The 18,730-nt window shown below is 48.9% G+C and overlaps 1 protein-coding gene across 1 annotated transcript in view; it reads right to left on the bottom strand.

The window, feature by feature from the left end:
• Positions 1–5,767: 5,767 nt before the first annotated feature.
• Positions 5,768–18,730, bottom strand: part of C9H1orf21 (chromosome 9 C1orf21 homolog) — a 103,014-nt gene continuing 90,051 nt past the window's right edge. The window contains exons 4-6 of the mRNA XM_036387924.2: positions 17,490–17,566; positions 13,755–13,815; positions 5,768–6,544 (exon numbers count right to left, since the gene is read on the bottom strand). Of these exons, the coding sequence (XP_036243817.1) occupies positions 6,506–6,544; positions 13,755–13,815; positions 17,490–17,566 (177 nt within the window). The 3' untranslated portion in view covers positions 5,768–6,505. The remainder of the gene's footprint in view (positions 6,545–13,754; positions 13,816–17,489; positions 17,567–18,730) is intronic.

The following is an 18,730-nucleotide window of genomic DNA, read 5'->3' on the forward strand; positions in this document are numbered from 1 at the left end:
CTGCTGCAAATATTATACTTAGAATGAACAAACCAGGTCTCACTTGGGCCTGATGAGGTGAGTCTTTGAGGGGTGTATCCCTCATTGCTGTTAGGAGCTCTCCTCCACCACCTCCATTCCTGTAAATTTTTCCTCTCTGGAAGTTTTTTTTCAATCCTGGGAAAATGAGGATGAAGATGTAGGAGTCCTAAATCCAAGTCCTTGTTCAAGTGCTGAGCAGTATTTATGATATGAAGTAGGAACCATTGCCAGCCTTGCTAGGGAAGTGCCAAATTCCTTCAGCCCTACTGTTTCCCATTTTCTGGGAACATCAGGGCTTAGGGACTGGAGGATATTGGAGCAAAGGCCCTTTCTGCCCCATTCAAGAAACAAGGGACACCAAGTCCTCACCCCTCCTATTAAAACTATATTATTAATTTATGCCAGTGGTTGTATTGAGGTCCTGTAGCTCAGCTGTCACATTTCCCAAAGGTGTGACACCCTTCACCCAAAGCACTTGAGCTGCTCATCCCATCAGTCACACTGGCTCAAAGCTGCTGTGGCAGGAGTTCCATTTTCTCCCCAGGTGCTCCATGACAAGGTAATGTTAATAAATATTTCCAGCTGGAATGGAGCCTATAAAACACTGTTGATCTGCAAAAGTTCACCCAGGCTATTGATGCCCAGCACTGGCAAATTCATCTTTCCTAATGCTTTGGTGGAGAGCACAGAGTGATGGGCTGGGGCCCCTGCAGAGGAATTTTAGCCAGAATTGTGCCAAAGAGCCTGTGTGGTACACCCAGAGGTGTTCTTGGGGAGCAGTGGGGCCACCCCAGAATGTCTTGCATGCCCCCCTGGCTGCCACTCCAGGACAGACCTGATGGCAGCAGTGTAGGGCAGAGAATGAGAAGCAATCCCGAAAACCAGATTGATCCTTAAAAAGCCCAGCCCAAACCTTGCCCCAGCGTTTCTCTGCCCTTTGCCCGGGGCTGCCATCAGTCAGGAACACAGGGCTGGGAAGGAGCTGGCAGATTTTGGGCATGGGGGACACTCAGGGGTTCAGGAAGGGACACAGAGCAGCAATGTGGGTGAGAAAAAGGATGAGCTGGTGATGCTGAATTTGATGCATTTCAAGATTTCCCTATGGAGCTCCTGGCAGGCAGGTTGATGGTTTGAGAAGTGCTTGAGGCTCCCCTCTGCAGCAAAAGCCATTTCCTCATCATCCTCTGGCCCAGTGCTCCTGGTGATTGAAGAAAATGAGCAAAAAAGGCTTAGAGAGGCCTAAAATAGATGAAAAATCTGGGGAAAAGATGCTCAGGTGAGGACAGAAAAGACATCTCCGCCCCGTGCTGGCTCTCCGGCGCTTTTATGTAATGGAGCACGTGGCTCCCCACGTTCCTTGTGGGGCTGGACACGGGTTCTCTGGCTGCCAGGCTGGAGCATCTCCCTCAAATGATGTCAATCTTCACTGCACTGGCATTACAGCATCATAAAAAATTACAGAGCTGCTATTTTGGGTAGCAGCTCTCTCCGAGTCAGTGAATAAATGCAGCTCCATATGACTCACTCTGGGGGATTATTAATAGACACAAAAGCAGAATGCCAAAACCCCAGGAATATGCTCTGTTCCCACATGGAGCTTTCTAGCTTCTTGCAGCAACTGCTCTTGAGAACTTTTTGTCTCAAAATTTAATTCAATATACAGATACATTAAAAGAATTAAATGTATAAATTTTCCGTCGAGCACGCACCTCGGAGGCTTTGGCAGGGGCTGTTCTGCAGGGATGAAGGATGGGTGCTCCAGGGTGCCAGGCTCCATCTGGGATGGCAGAGCAGCAGGGTGGAGAAAAGGAGTCATTTCAAGAGGGAAGATTCACAGGCTTCTCCTTTTGCTGCCCTGGGTGTCCATGGGGCTGGCGTTGGAGTTGGCTTCTGTGAAGGAGGTCCCACAGTCCCATATGTATTGATGATGATGATCCTGAGGATGATGATGGTGACTCTCCCATCTTCAAACTCAGAGTGAGCATTTCCCTGGATGTCATGGGTAGATGTGTGCAGCTAAATTGAAAGAAAACTGTATGAATTTTTAAAAAGCAAAGACATGAACATCTTTGAGTTCTATCAACTTTCCCATCTTGAAGTACCCTGAGCTGGGGCTTCTTTCCCTTTGCCACAACAGCACAGTAACAATAATAGGAATTTCACTCAGGTCTTTTCACTCTTTTTGGATGTCTCATCTCCCCAACAACAAAGTAAATAAGGTGCCCTTCCAAAGCCATCCCTGCATTTCTTGTCTCCTCTTCCCCAAACTCCTACAGAATTGAACTAAACAGAGGGAGATTTCAGCCTGAAAAAGGAGAGTTGGTCAGCAGTACCAGGACCCAAAAGCATCTTCCATAAAGCCACATTGGCAGAAGTGCCATAAATCTGTAGTTTCTCAGTGAACACCCTAAAAATTGCCTGTACCACACAGTGACCTTGGCTGAGATCAAAGCTTTTGATTTTCCAGAGTGCAAGTGCCATTACTGCCCCCCTGGGCTGGGGCTGCCCCAGACAGGTAAAAGCTTCTTAAACACAGAGGATGTTGCTCAGATTACCCAACAGCTCACAAAGGACTTGAGTCAGGGACACTGGTTCTATAATCATGGAATCCCAGAATGGTTTGGGTTGGAAGGGACCTTAAAAATCATCTTGTTCGATGGGCAACCTGGAACAAGGCATGGGCAGGGACACCTTCCACTATCCCAGGGTGCTCCAAGCCCCATCCAGCCTGGCCTGGGACACTGCCAGGGATCCAGGGGCAGCCACAGCCTCTCTGGGCACCCTGTGCCAGGGCCTGCCCACCACCATGGTGGAACTGGAAACCAGCCCTTTTTGTGCCAAGCCCATCTGACATCTGCTCTTTGACAGACACACCTCACCCAGCCTCTCCTATCCTGAAGGCCTGGTGTGTCAGCCAGGCTGATCTGGAGTTGAGTCATTGATGACTCCAAATGGAAGTGACAGGAAATTACTGTTTTACAGACCTGGTAAAACCAAAATAGCTGGGAACAGAATATTTCTCTCCAGGCCCATTCTCATGCGATGACAGCGATGTCTTCAGAGTTCAAACATGACTCCCTGGTGCTTCATGGATCCCTGTGCTCCCTTCTCATCATCCAGAGTTTAAATCCTGCTGTACTCTGGGGCAGTCACCAGCCTGGGTGTTGTTATACCAAGAAAGAGGCACACTGCAAAAAATTCTGGGATTGTTGAGGCCCTGCTGCTCCTGCTGTTTACAGGGCATGGAGAGGGGCACTGAGCCAGCCTGGAGCTGGTGGCCCATCCGTGGCCACAAAGGGCTTGTGGCAGGGCAGGACACAGAGGTGGCTCTGCTGGATCCTGGCAGGGAGACTTAACTCAAAAGAGCCAAACCTCTGGCTGAATGCAAGGGAAGAAATCAATGTTAATTGAGGGGTGGAAGGGGCTGGGAGGGGGTGAAATGGAACTGCCAGTAATTAAACAATTAAACAAGAGATACAACAGGGCCCAAGGCTGGGCCTGGGGTGGGCAGCAGCTCCTCAGTTTCCCTCCCAGTGCTTGGGGCAGGCTCCAAGGAGGAAAACCAGCGCCACTCAAAGGGCTCTGGACAAAGGAGAATGCACTTCAAGGGAAGAAGGTTGATTGCAAAACCCCTCCACCACCATTCTCTCCAAGATCCCAGAATACGATGTGCAGCTCAGGAAATGCTGCATCAGCTTCCTGAAGAGAAGCTTGGGCCTCAAATCCCTTCCCTGGCATTTTGAGAGGAACCTTGAAATCCCATTTAGAGCCCAGCACAGCATACCAGATAGGAGCAAGTTCTCCTTCTCTTCCCAGCCTCCTCTTCACACTGCTGAATGTATTTGAGCAGAGCAAAGCAATGGGGAGGTAGAGCTCCAAGGAGAGATGCATTTCCAGCCTGAGTAATCTGCTTGTATTATTACAGACCTTCAGCTGCCACATATATTTAGACTTCTAACAAAATCTGCCAGGGTTTTGCAAAGGTGGAAGAATTCCAAACCTCCTGCCCACCCCAGTGCCTCCCAGCCAGCAGCACCACAGCCTACCCAGGCCTTCCCAAATATTGCCATCTACAGGTGCAGCAGGGAGGATTTGACTCATCCAGAAATCTAAAGCACCTGCTGCTGGCTGGAATACAAGCACAGGTAAGATGGGAATTGCTTCTCCTCTCTCACAAAACGTCCAGCGAAGCGCAGGTCTCCAGTGCCAGCAGCAAGGAAAATGTTAAATAAAAGAATTATTAAAACTAAGAGATGGCTGAAAGAAAGACCAGAACGTGTCTAACACGGTGTTTGTGTGGGACATTTACACACAAGATGTTCCAAAACAACAGACCCAACCCCATCACTCCTGCACTACTGTGAAAGCTTTTCCAAAGTGCTTTGCAGAGAAGGGTTTGTGGGACCAAGCCCCAGGACTCTTTATTCATTAAAGTGTTTTAAATAATTGAAATGCACAATCTCTCAGCTCTCCCAAGCGTAGTCACCTGCTCAAGAGCTGGCATAAATTATGGAAAAAAGTCATATCCAGGAAGAGAGACATCAATTCATCCCAAAACACAATGGCCCTCTAGCCCTGAGAGATGCCACAGCCCCAGGAACAGCCATGGGATGGAGGGAGGCAGAGAAACTTTGTCTCCAGGGAGGTTAGGATACTGGGAGGGGCTGCCTGGCCAATGCAGCTGCTCAAGGAAGATTTAGGGACATGTGGTGGCTTTTGACCATTAATGGGATACAGCTGAATACACCATAGAGGACCCTGACACTGAGCTTTTATAGGGGAAGCTGCTGAAGCTCTTGGGTTGTCTGAATCCTGGGACAGCAACCCAACCACTGGGCTCAGACTGAGGCAGCCTGGGGAGCCTGCAGGGCTCAGAAAGAGCTTCTACCTTTAGAAACAGCTGATTTGCAGCCTCACAGCTGCTGCTGCTGCTGCTGGATGGGCTCACACCCAGCCCCTAGGAGCAGCTGCCAGGTCTGTCCCCGCTGCTCATCCCCAAAATCCAGAGGTAAATCCAGTGCAGGGATGGCAGCAGAGAGAGCTGGGGGTTTCTGGAGATATTCCAGTCACAGCCCAGAACTGGTGGGGAATTAAATAATCTGGACTGTCCAGCCCCACTCAGAGCCCACATTCAGGGAAACCTTTAGTCAGGAAATTCAGCAATAACTTAGAGATCTGCAGAGGTCACAGGTGATCTTTGAGGGACTTAGATCCTTTGGAGGGATCTGATTTCAGAAAGCCTAGTGAAAAATGGCCAATATTTGGGCTGAGTGCCCCACTCCAGTGTCAGCCACACCCTAGGAGATGCTGTTAATGCACCTCAGTCTGGTCCACACCCATCCCACAATTGAAATCAACACAGTGACAGCAAACTACGCTGACAAAGCTTCTCCATGGCTGCAGTGCAAACCCTGCCCACGTATGGCATCAAAGCTGGAAGAAATATCAGCACAGGTAACAATCTTCTTTGAAATAATAAATACAAAAACTGTATTTTTTTCCTTTTTTTTTTTAACTCATGACAGCATTTGTTAAAAATATTACATCTGCTTTTGAGAAGGTAATATCCTCTCCATTTAATATGGAAAAATAAACTCTACAGGACACACAACACATCCCCCCAGTTGGCACAGAGCTGCTTTAAGAGATCAGATCCACGGGACACATCAAGGCAGAGGAGAGGCTTGGTCTTCCTTGTCCCCAGACTCTTAAAACATCGTGTTGTAGGAATGGTAAAAGACAAGAATACATAAAAACAGTAAAATGTTTATTTTCTTAGAAAAAAAGAGATTCAAAATGATTGTGATCACACTCCCATTCGTGCTCAGCAAAGCCAATACTGCAAGCTTAGTCCTTGATTAAGATACCTTTTAAATGAAACTTTTTTTCCTCTTAAAGTACAAGTTCCTGCTCCTGTATCACTTCCAGTATTTCAGTGATAACATGCTTTTAATGGATAACAGTTTCTCAGCTTCTTCTCAGCTGAGAAACAAGGCCTGCCATGGCAAAAACCATCCCATCTCCAAAGCTTGGCATCACCAGCACTAACAAGCACTCTGGCCCCAACACGGACGGACACACAGCTCAGGGGTGTTTCTTAGATGCTTGGATGGTCACTTATGGAAGCTTGGTAATAACACTACCTCATCTGATAGAAAACAGGCCAGAAGCCTCAAGAAAATCAACAACGTCTTTTGGATTAACTTTTAAGGATTTGCTGCGTATCTGGACACAGAAAAAAGTGAGAAGTTGCAACAAGTTTTAACTAGCAGCAACAAAAACAGTTCCTTACGAGTTCTTAGCAATATTCCTCATGTGTTCATTAGGAAACACTGTAACTGAATGGAGCATATAATGTGGAAATGGTCTTCTTCTGTTTATGGAGTGCTGTTCACTCGAGCAGACGTTCCAAAGGTTGTATCCAGAAGGCTGGGTTGGATCTATTTACACTGGAGGTGCTCCTGGGGCGAGGGCAGAGCTGGCACTATGTGACATCCTCCTCCTCTGAACAGTAGTCACGACCCTGCAGGGACAAAGGCCAGGCACAAAGGTTGGTACTTGGAGAAGCACACAGGAATAAATCCAGGCAACACTTACTGAGAGCAGGTCTCTGAACCTGGGGGGGTTAAATTCAGAGCTGGGTAGAAATCTCAGACACAGGGAATTGGCAGGAAAACCGGGACAGGAGACACTTCCCTTTCTGTCACTATTAATCTCATAAACGTCATCCCCCATATAGTGAATTCCAGGGGAGGCTCCAACAGACTGATTTACAAACCAGCTTTATGCAAAGATCCACCTTGATGGACACAGCCCCGAGATTTGTTGTGAAAGGATAATCTCCGAGGCAAAAGCAACAAAGCACATAATCCTATGAGCAGCACAAGGCAGCTGCTGTGAACAAGAATCACTCATCTGATAACCCCAGCAGAAGTTTAACCCCAGAGCAAAAGATGCCATTGGTATTGAAATTAAGCTTGTACTACAGGGGATTCAGCCTAAGCTCAACCAAACATGGATTTCTTATCAGGCCAGTCATGTAATGCCTTCTATCCCATCCCAAACACAGGTGTGGAGCAGCTTCTCTCTGGGTGTTTATTCCCTTTGGGATGGCCTGGAGCAGGCACATCCCATCCCTCCCTACCCAGCTCCTGCACAGGAGCAGGAAAGGACCAGTGGGAGCCCCTGTCCCTGCTGCCCTGCACAAAACCAGCTGGAGCTGAGCTGCTCAGCACAAGCCACCCAGGGCATCTTCCATCAACGTGCTTCGAGTGCAGGACCCAACATCTCCACCTCTGGACTATTTCCCATTGTTCCTGAGTGCATCACCTGAGCACCTGGAGAAGGAGAGCCAGAAAGACACAAAAAAAGGAGATGTTTGGCAGGAGTAATCAGTTGATTTGGGGCACACAGCTGGGCTGCACAGCTGGAACAAAGGCTCCAAAACGTCCCTGCAGTGCCAGTGCCAATGGTGGGACTGCAGAGCTGGCTTTGCTGGCGCCCAGACCCAGGATGTGCAGGGCTCTGACAACTCCCAGTGGCCCAGCACTGAGAGCAGAAGGGCTTTCTAAGTACAGTAAAATAGCCCCCAAGAGACTCATCAGCCAAAATTCCAACTCAGCTATCACTGACCCAGAAAGAAGGGAAAAAAATTACATTTTTTGAACTAAAAGCTGTAACTCAAAAAGAAGGAACACTGAAATTCTTTGCAGTGAAGCTCAAATCTCTTAGTTTTCTCCAGGCCAGGGGCCACATTTGGACAAATCCAGGAGATTGAGCTGGTGGTGATGAAGGCTTTGTCCAAAATGCTTCAGAGCTGTGAAAGGCAGCAGTGACTGAGGGCTGAGCTCAGAGCATTTCAGGACATTCCCTTTACCTGCTCAAGAGGGAGCCCCATAGTCCAGCACTCCCCACTGGAGGCCATCACTGCTATTAAAGCCTGGAGCAGACCCAAATCTGACAGAGGAAAAGCCATCCTGCACTTCCCCTCCTACTCCTGCTGCTGTTCTCCTGCTTCTGGGTTTGCTCCCTGGCTGCCAAGTGCATCAATTCTCAAATGGACACCAAGAACTGCTCCAAACCAACGTGCTGAGCCAGTCCTGGCCATGGCAGAGACACACCACTTCCATCTGCACTCTGCTGGGCATGGGGACACATCACACACACCTTCTGGTGGCCCGGCCAGCTCAGGTGATGCCCAGACTCCTGTGAGTCCCAGTGGTGCCCAACAGAGCTTTGGTATAAATGTCACTCCCCAAATGCATTTCTGTCAGTAACAACAAGGTCAGCATTGCTCAGGAAGATCAGAGAAAGAACAAAGGGCCCTGTTGTCACAGCCCTCCTCACTGCACCAGACAAGGGCTGTGCCCTTGGTGCTCCTGGGGAGGGGCTGCCACTCCCTGCTGGCAGAGGAAAGGCAGCCTCAGCCACAATCCAGTGAAGTACTCTAAAATGTCCATTTTGGGCCTGTGGGTTGTTTCAGAGGATGTCTGCCACATGCTGGAGGAGATGATCCCTCAATTAGTGAGAGGCTGCAGTGCTTGAGATGGGCCTGGGAACACCTGATGGGAAATGGTCAGCTCAGAGCTGGCAGAAACCACCCTGCTCCAGTGGAAGTGTCCCTGCTCACTGCAGGGGTTGGACCAGGGGGCCTTTAAAGGTCCCTTCCAACCCAAACCACTCTCTGATTCTACAGTTCCATGGCTGGCAGTCAAATTCTGTCTGGGGGAGCAGGCTCCTGCATCCAGAAGGGCCAGAGGCACAAAGCAGGGGGCTACTAACAGGAATGTATGGGCCACCCATGGACTAAGTTGTGGGGTTAATCTGTATGGGCCATTCACTTAAAAGCTGGACTCAATGATTATTGTGGGTCCCTTCCAATTCTGTGATTTCTGAGAAGTTTTAATGACTGAAAGTGTAAATGAACTATGTTGAGGAAGATGAGAACTGTAATATGTACCTCCAAGTCCAGCTAATCCCTGAGGAATCCCATCTCCCACCTCTGCAGTTTCAAAATACAACTGTCAGCTTCTGTAGAAGTCCACAGAACACCATGAGTGCTTCTAAATGAGTGAGTGAATTTAAGGTAAATTAAAGAGCAGCCTGATGTTCCTTTCCTGCTGCCTGCACCCAAACCAGAAGGGCTCATCCCCCTCTCTCCCCTTGCTGCACCTCCAAAGCACCCCCCTCCTGATGCCCCTCCAGGGAATGCTCATTATATCCTTTAGGGAATAAAAAAGAGAAGGAAAGAGGCCTTTTCCCCATTGTGTGGGTGACAGGCCAATAAACATCCCTGCTCAATGGCCCCTTGTGCCTGAGGACTGGGCAGGCAGGGGAGGGACAGCAGGACGAGGATGGAGGGGATGCAGGGGACGGAGAGGAGGAAGGGAGGGAGAGGTGGGAGGGGAGGAAGAGGAGGCAGAGATGGAGAGGGCCAGCATCAGCCCTTTCTCCTGTGGTCTGAAGGTCTGGGGACACAGTGGCCCCTTTGAGGGGCCCGCCCTGGGAACCCTTTTCACCAGGCTGGTTTTGTTTACAGCTCTCAGAAAGGACGGGAAGAAAATGCCGGGAGGCGGCACTAAATCACTGCGTACTGTGCTAATTTCTGTCCCGTTCTCATTTTGTTAGGGAAAAATCAATGGAGTCATTAAGAGCAATCCACTTTGCTAATGAGTTTCAGCCTAATCCCCGTGCCCTGGTGAACGTGGGGCTGGCAGCCCTCTCCCCAGGGCACTCCCTTCCCTCCATCCCATACAGGGAGCTGCTTTGTGCCCCCTCCCTGCTGCCACGGCCAGCATCACTAACCAGGGATGCAGGAGCTGCTGCCAGCCATCCTTCCCACGGGATGGGTGCTCTCCCACCAGCTCCAGGTGAGTGGAATGGTGCAGAAATCCCTGCACACCACCCCAACACAGTGCTGGTGCTCAAGACCAAGCTGACCCAGGAGAGAGCCTAGGTCATTCATTTACTTGCCTGAATACCAACACAAATGGCCTGATACCAGGACATGTTTCTATCTCCTGAATCATAGCTGATCGTTCAAAAGCAGATTTATCCCACCATAGGAGTGCAGTGATTGTCCCAGTCCCAGCTGCAGCAGTGGAGCCCATTTCTCCTCTGCTGGGCACAGCAGATCTCAGATTTATCCAGCAGAGTTCCCTTTAGGAGGACTGTTCAGTCACTCTCTGCCTCCTTCTCTGCTCTCCAAAGCCACATTTCTGTGTATTTCTGCCTTCATCTCTCAGGTCAAGCAAATCACTTGTACTCCTGACCCACATCTTTCTCATTTACTCCAGGGAATGCTCTCCTCAAGCTTAATTGCTGCTATTACCTGTTGCTCATCCTCCACTGGAATATATTTCTGTGATTTCAGGCTAATTTTCAATAAATGATGATAATGCTGACAGCAGATGAGCTGCCTCCTTCCCACTGCCTGTCTCTGTTCCATTTCCCCCTGAACTCTGGAACACAGGTGCTTTTTGTCTCCCAAAGCAAAGCCTGTGACTCTACTCCCAATAACCTCAGTGAGTGGGAAGCCCCAGGAGGACTGGCTGCAGCTGCTGCCAGATGTTGGGAACATTTCTGAGCCTGCTCTGCCACCACTCAGGGCCTTGTGCTGCACTCAGCTCCCTGGTGCTCCCCTCTGCCCTCCTCTCCATGCTCTGCCACAGGTCAGAAAGAGTTTGGACAAGGTTTTCAGGCACGTGGTGGGATCCTTGGGCTTGTCCTGTCAGCTGGACTCCATGCTCCCTGTGGGTCTCTGCCAGCTCAGGATATTCTCACTACACCTACAGCAGTAACTACAGCTTCTTGTGCTGTCCACTGCTCAGCCCTCTCCAGCTGCTCCCATCCAACCTCTAACCCTGGCTTCTCATCAGAATTCTGATGAGAATTTGGGAGCATTTTTACCTCAAATTCTCCTGTTTCTGAAAGGACTGGGCTGACTCCAGCAGAACCAATATCCAAGCCTACATTGGAGGCTGACTTCCACATTCTCAGCCAGTCCCACCCCAGCCCTCATCCCAGTATTTCCTCCTTCCAGCAAACCCTTTGAATGGCATTACCACCACCACAGGCAGCTCTGTTCGTGCCAGCTCAGCCCCAGCTCCTGAAGCAGGGACAGACTCACTCAGAGACAGAGCAGATGTCCCCCTCTGAACGACTCACAGTGTTTTGACACTGAATTTTGGTAGACAGCAGCTCCATGCTTCATGACATTCTGTTTTTTACCTTCGGGTGACATTTGCAGGAGGCAGTGGAGCTTTGTAGGGGCAGCCAGGAATGCTCTACTGGGGGCAGAAGCTCTCCAGACTGTTTCAATAAGGCTTTTTTTGATCTCCAGGACTCACCAACACTTCCTGTGTGCAGCTGACAGAACACCAGCCCGTGTTCTTTCCATTTCCCACCCTGGCTGCAGGAGTTTTATTCCACAGAGTGGCTGTGCCAGCTCCAAGCCCCCATGCAATGCTCCTGCCCAATGCTCACAGGTCAGAGCTGCTGCTGGGCACTTGGGTTTGGTGACCCTGAGGGATCCCAGTGGAGCTGAGGGTGTTTTGCTCCTGACTGGAGTCTCCATCACACATCCAACAGCCCTGGTAACCATGGGAACACCACAAGGTTTGGGACCTCACCAGGCACAGGCAACACCCCCCACACCTCCACAGACCTTTGCAGCTGCCACTGACACAATCCTGCTCAATGTCTGACTGCTGTCCTTCCTCCATCTCCCTGCAGAAGGGACTGAAAATGCTATTTAAGGATCAGACAAAGCCCCTTATATTTTCCAATCTTTTTTGGCATTTGTGACAACGCCTAGGAAAAAATGCATTCTGAGCAAAGATGAATTAAAAACCCCAAAAGTTCTCTAATGAAGATTATTTCCTCAGGCACAGGAGGTCCCCAGGGAACACAAATCCCACATTCAGCTACACATTAACTCCTGCCAATCCCATCAGCTGTCAGCAACTTGGTCTCTTTGACAGATAAACTGTGGATTTCCTCTGAACAGACAATCTCCTGATCCCCAGGATAAATTATCCCCAAGATAAATTAGCCCTGGAGAGCACCTGGGAACAGCTCAAAGAGGATCCAAACAGCTCCAAGCACAGGAGACAGGGTCAGCTGCACCTCAGTGTGGCAGCTGGGGAATGAGGGTGTTACTGCCCTGACCTCAGGAACAAAAATTAACCAAAATTCATAATTAGATACAGCCTGATGGCATTGTCTGGTCTGCAGGTAAGATACATCTTTGGAAAATCCATTTTACTGGAGATTCTGTGCTCAACCTTCTGGAAGGTGATGATGTCCAGGAAAAGCAATCTGAATATTCATAGGGTGAATGCATTTATTCAAAGGAGATATAGCTGTATTATGGATATGTAGAAATTCTCATTTTAAATGCATTAGGTTACATAAAATCTTACCCCGGTGCAACACTGGGTACAGAAATATTCTTCTCAGGAATCTATGAACTCCTCACTTTTACTCTTCCCCTTTTATGTCTTCTTTTGTTTTTATAATTTTTATTCTTTATGAGGAAAGTGACAAATGTGTTCCTTGGGACAAATACAAGATGCACCCACTGGAGCACTCTGACTCCTGGGACCAGGAGTGCTGGCAAAAAAGGCACAAGTTCAGAGCCATGCAAGTAAAAATTTCCATTCTACTCTGCAACCCAACATGACAACTTAATAGAACAAACAGAAAAGAGCAGAAGAATAGACTAGACTAGACTAGAAGTATTTCACTTGGAGGGGACCTACAATCATCAACTGCCTGAGCACTTCAGGGCTGACCAGAAATTACAGTGTGTTGTTAAGGGCATTGTCCAAATGTCTCAAACACTGACAGGCCTGGGGCATCCAGCAGCTCTCTGGGAAGCCTGTCCCAGTGTCTGACTTCCCTTTCCATAAAGGAATCCAGTCTGAAACTGGGAGTACAAACTGGTACTCAGTGTACTGTACTCTGAACAAATTAGTTCCCCAGTGTACTGCTACTGAGGAAGCAAATATTTAATACAAAGTATTTAAACAAGATGCACAGCTCCCAAACAGGCAGTGTGAAGAGTAAATTGGTGTGTGAACATCAGCTCCCCCATCTCCCTCCCTCATACTCCCAGTATGAGCTGTGCTCCAGCTCCTTCACTGCTGTCTCACAAAGAAGCCAAGCGTGTCATTTAAAAGCTTTCTGAAACACACAGCAGCTGCTCTCAGGACAGCTGAGATATGCAAAGAATTATTCATCCTCTTCTTCCAAACATCTCCAGCACCATTATTTCACTGGCACAGCCCTGGGGAACACTCACAGCCACACCACCCCTTGGAGCCAGTGGCTGTTTCGAGGAGGTTCAGCAAGAATTCCTGGGCTATCCCAGCTACTACAGCATTAACACTCCAGCTGTCTCCCAGTGAGATGAAAGATCAAATCAGCAATGATGGAAAATCCCACTTTTACCCAGCATGTATGTCCTGAACACCTGAGTTGGCCTGCCATGAATCCCAGACTGGTGACATTCCCCCCAAACAAAGGATTCCCTCAGTACCCCCTGGAAACTCTTCACCTTCCTGGTCTTCTTTGCACTTGAGCTATCTAACCGAGGAGCTGCAAGGGAAATCTTGGGCCAGACCCCTCCAAGTCATGGAGGACACAGAGAGCTGCAGCAGCAGGGCACTGTCCTCCCCATGCAGCTGTGCCACCCCTGAGGGACACTGGATGCTCACAATACTGTGCCTTACCTTTTCAATTTTTTCATCAAGCATTCTGAAGAATTCTTGTTGGCTTTCAGAGATGTGCATGCTGGAAGGCAAAGGAACAGTATCAATACCAACAGGATTTCCTCCATTATAGAACAGCCCAGGGTTGTTGGGGGGCCCAGCTGTCAGCTTCCACCACTGTCAAAAACAAATCACTTTATGCTTTCATCTACATTGCCAACTTTTAATCTTTTTCCCTCTGTTTTCTGTTTGCCCATGAAAAATTACTGCATTTAGTTCTGTGCACATGTGCAACATTTGGGGTGGTATCTGGGATCCTCATGCACCCAGAGGAGACTGTTCCCTTTTCCAGGCTGACTGCAGGGAGCTGATAGCACAGTACCTCTCCCTCTGAGAGGGAGAGTGATCCCTCTCCTTCAGGACAGGAGCTTTTCCAGGACTGCCAGCCTCACCAGCACAGAATGAGACACCCACAACATCTGTCCTCTTGTCCTGCCACTTGTAATGGGGGAGAAGGGACTGACAACTGCTACAGCCTCCTGTCAGGAGCTGTGCAGAGCCAGAAGGGCCCCCCTGAGCCTCCTTTTCTCCAGGCTGAGCCCCCTTCCCAGCTCCCTCAGCCCCTCCTGGTGCTCCAGACCCTTCAACTTCAATTCTTCAGCACCGAGAGGCTCAGTGACATGATTGTGCATTAGTAAAACACTCTTTTTTCATGGTCCATAAAATGCTGATGGTCACACAAGACCACAGGTCCTTCCCCACGGGGAACTTGCAAGCTAAAAATCCAGAAAGGATGAGGAGACAAGGGTGAGGATGGATGGCAGGTGTTTATTTATGGAGCAGGTGTTTATGGATTTTTGGGGTGTTTATCTATGCCAGGGGATGGTTAGAGCCTCCCTCCTGCAGGAGCAAAACCCCTCCAGGAAGGTGAGGCTGGAGCATCCTCTGGACCAGCTCTGGGAGGAGCACTGGGCTCCCAGGCAGCTGTGGAAATGTGCCAGGGACTCCATGTGCAGCACAAAAAGATGCAGAAAGGGGAGGATGGGGACCGGAGCCAGCGGTGACAATGATGCCAAACGGTCAGAAGGACACACAGCTCTTGGAGCTGCTCCCCAGCACACAGAGCTGGCTTGGCTTGCTGAATTCCCACCCATCCCCTCTTCCTCAGAGTGATCCTTTCAGCTCTAATGAGTTCATGCTCTCCCTAAGTGCCCAACAACGGGCTGCACTTCCCCACAAAGCTCAGCATTGAGCCCTCCCTGCTATGGGCTGAACGTATACAAAGATCTGCTTATGTGGGACATAAATGGAGCTCAGTTCACACCACAGGGCTCAGAAATGGCATTAAAACCTAAAGCTGGTGATTCAGGAGCAGGAACAATTCACCTTTCAGTGGGTGAGGGAGTTCCTGTCCCCAGCTGCCTGCCTGTTCCTCAGGTTCCCACCTCCTCCTCAGATGGGGAAGAGATGCTTTTTCTGGGACAGCTGACCCCATCACCTGCACATTCAGGTGCCTTGCAGAGGGATTTGAGGGCAGTGCAGCCCCTTTTGAGTAGGCAAGTGCTTGAAAAATAGTCTTGCCTTTACAACATCATAAATCCAGTTCCTAATAAAATGAGATAATACTGTAGTGACTCACCCCAGCCATAATTTGTACGAGAACTAAAAGAAGGCAGGGGAAAAAAGGAGCATTGTGTATGTATTTTCAGTCATATCCCTGAGAATTCCCACAGGATAATCCTACAGACCTGCTCCAGTGGAAGGTGTCCCTGCCCATGGCAGGGAGGCTGGATTAGCTGATTTTTCATGTGCCAACCCATTCTGAGAGTTTGTGATTTGGCAGGGTAAAAGTGGTCTGAAATAACCACTTTCCCTTGATGCTTCAGGCTGCTGTCACTCCCTGAGTTATGAACTTGTCCCAGGGTGCTTGGTGGCTGTGTTTGATCATTCAAGGTCTCAGGGGGTGAGTTTGGAAATGAACAGACAGAGCAAATACCTGTGAGGTCAGAGCAGAGGGCAGGGGAAGCCCTGAAGGCGTGGCAGGTACCAGGACTGGGTGTGAAGAGGAAGGACCAACCCTTCTCCCTCTGCCAGAGACCCCCATAAAGCTACTGCTGGCTCCCTACATCCCCTGGTTTTAAAGTCCAGGGCTCTGGATGGAAAAATCCAAATCCTCCTGCAGGGGGAAGAGCCCTCACAATCTTACTCTTCAGCTGACATGAAAATATTGTAAAAGAATTGTTAATTACCAAATTTATAATTTGGTACTTAGTCCATGTGTTGTTTAGAAGTAACATCCATTGTACCAGAACAGTACTATAAGATGCATCTAAGGATCTATCTATTAATTTCTGCTCTTCCAGCTGAGTGGATCTTTCCCACCCAATGCCACCCCACCCTGCAGTCAAAAATGTCATGGCTTTTAGATGATAAACCTTAAAATAGAAATTGTACATTATGACAGCTGTTTGCTGACTTGGCAATTAGCAACTCAAACACATGTGGCCACTTTATTACTAAACAGAAATGCTGTGGTAGGTTGGGCAAACAGCAGAGCCTTGGGCAAACACTGGAGGATCTACCCAACAACCTTATGTTACATTCTGCACCTCTCTGGGAGTTTCCTTATTTTTGCAGGTCTGTGACAGAAATATTTATCTCTGTCAATGCAATGTAAAAAATAGGCTTTTTGGTCAGTTCTGATTTCTGCAGGGACTTTTCAAACTAGAGTTTTATGAAGGAATTGAAGCCATGCCCCCATGCAATTCCTTTGCTGTGGGCTGTACCAAAAGATGACCCAACAAAAGAACAGCTCTTTTTTATCCTAGAGTAATTAACCTCATGTTAGAGCATCTTAAATACATTTCTGACCCTGAGCCACAATAATGAAGCCCAGCTTTGCTGAAGAGTGCTTCTACCTTCACCTCCCTACCATGAATTTCTTTGCAATTACATCCAAAGCACTTTTGAAAAGAGGCTGAGTTACACTGTCAGCTGATTAGGAAATAACTGAAGCTTCCAGACTTGAAATCGTTTTCAAGGCACTTGAGAGGCAGCAAGTTTAGGTTGGTAAGTGCCCTAAGGGCTGGGCACAAGGAACAGCATTTCCACTGGTGTCCAAAACCAAATCACAAACCTTTATCACTTGTTCTTCACAAACCCAGGATGTGGCTCTGTGTAATCAGTTATTCCTCAGCCAATTAGTGATTAAAATGTAACACTGAGTTAGAAAAGAAATGAGTTATTACTATCAATAACCAGCTCTGCCACAGGAGGCAAATATTTCATGTAACACTGACCCCAGGCAGGGCATGGGCATTGAATTGCCAACCAAGCAGCTACAGAACAAGTTCATTTTAACAACCTGACCATTCCCAGTCCCATCCAGAACAGCTGCTAATCTACACCAGGAGCTAGCAAAAACCTCCCTGGGACTGACCCAGCTGTATTTAGGAACACTAGTGGATGTAGAGAAGTTTGTTCTGTGTAAGTTGTATAGAAAGCTGAGAAATAGCACAGGGTCTTCTCTTGGGCACAATCGGATGCATCTCACCTTTTTTCAAGTCCTGCATCTTTGCTGTGCAAAGGAGAGGATGTTTTCCCATCCTTGGGACACAGGTGATCTTACCTCTAGTCCTTTGCATGACCTTAGGGCTGCTGGGTCATTTGGTCTTTGCCTAGGCAGTAATTGTGAACCTCACAGACACTGCCTGTATTTATTTGTATTATGATTTAAACAACAAAAATTGAACTTACTTTGCTCTGGGTTGATGTACTAATCCTGGGATCTCTTTATTAGATTTAAGTCTTGAATTTGAACTGGCACTTTTTTCCTGAAACACACAAAGAGCACACAACAGCATCAGTATTTATGAAGCACACAAAGGTGACAGGCATTTGTCATCAGGGTGTCACACTCGGCTGGGTCCAGGCCCAGCTGAATGAGAAAAGCTCAGCAAAAATGAAATTAGAGGTAACACAAGAGATGAAATGACCCCAGGTGGGCAATTTTTAAACGCCCTGGGCTCGGTGGCATGTGGAATTGCCTCTGGGTCGCTGGATGAAATCCAGGGATCAAACTCCAGGCTGGCCGGTAACTCTCCAGCGGTCCATGGAAGATGGGGGGTGCTCATATAAATCAATACCAACACCAGGCTCCACCTCCCCCAGAGCAAGGCAGAGCACTGGGAAGGCAGTCCCAGAGTCAGCCAGCACCCCAGGCTGGCTCAGAGCAGAGTGGGGAAACATCAGCATCAGGGAATGTCTGCAGGAGGAAGCACTGTCAGATGTGCTGGGGAAGAGCAGCAACTGCTCAGCCACGAAACTGGGCACAGGGGGCCCAAGGAAGCAAATCACTTCTGAAGATCCCAAAAATAAGGATGTGGGACTGCTGGAGAGAGTCCAGAGAAGGCCACAGAGATGTGTCAAGGGCTGGAGCCCCTCTGCTCTGGAGCCAGGCTGGGAGAGCTGGGGGAGTTCACCTGGAGAAGGCTCCAGGGAGACCTTACAGCCCTTTCCAGTGCCAAAAGGGGATCCAGGAGAGCTGGAGAGGGACTTGGGACAAGGGCTGGAGGGAAAAGACAAGGGGAAATGGCTTCCCACTGCCAGAGGGCAGGGACAGATGGGATATTGGAAGGAATTGTTCCCTGTGAGGGTGGGCAGGCCCTGGCACAGGGTGCCCAGAGAAGCTGTGGCTGCCCCTGGATCCCTGGCAGTGCCCAAGGCCAGGCTGGATGGGGCTTGGAGCACCCTGGGACAGTGGAAGGTGCCCCTGCCCATGGCAGGAGTGGCACTGGATGGGCTCTAAGGTTCCTTCCAAGACAAACCAGTCTGTGTTTATAGACAAAATCACAACCCTGTCCTTTGCAGAGGACCAGAATAATTAAAAACCCTTTTAAAAAGGCCTGGGAGGGGAGAGTTGAGAGGCATCACTGCTTGGCAAGACCTCCTCATCATGTCATGAGCTTCTGTAACCCAAAACTTAGTGCAAACACCTA

Source organism: Molothrus ater, chromosome 9 (genome assembly GCF_012460135.2).
Source record: "Molothrus ater isolate BHLD 08-10-18 breed brown headed cowbird chromosome 9, BPBGC_Mater_1.1, whole genome shotgun sequence".
Lineage (NCBI taxonomy): Eukaryota > Metazoa > Chordata > Aves > Passeriformes > Icteridae > Molothrus > Molothrus ater.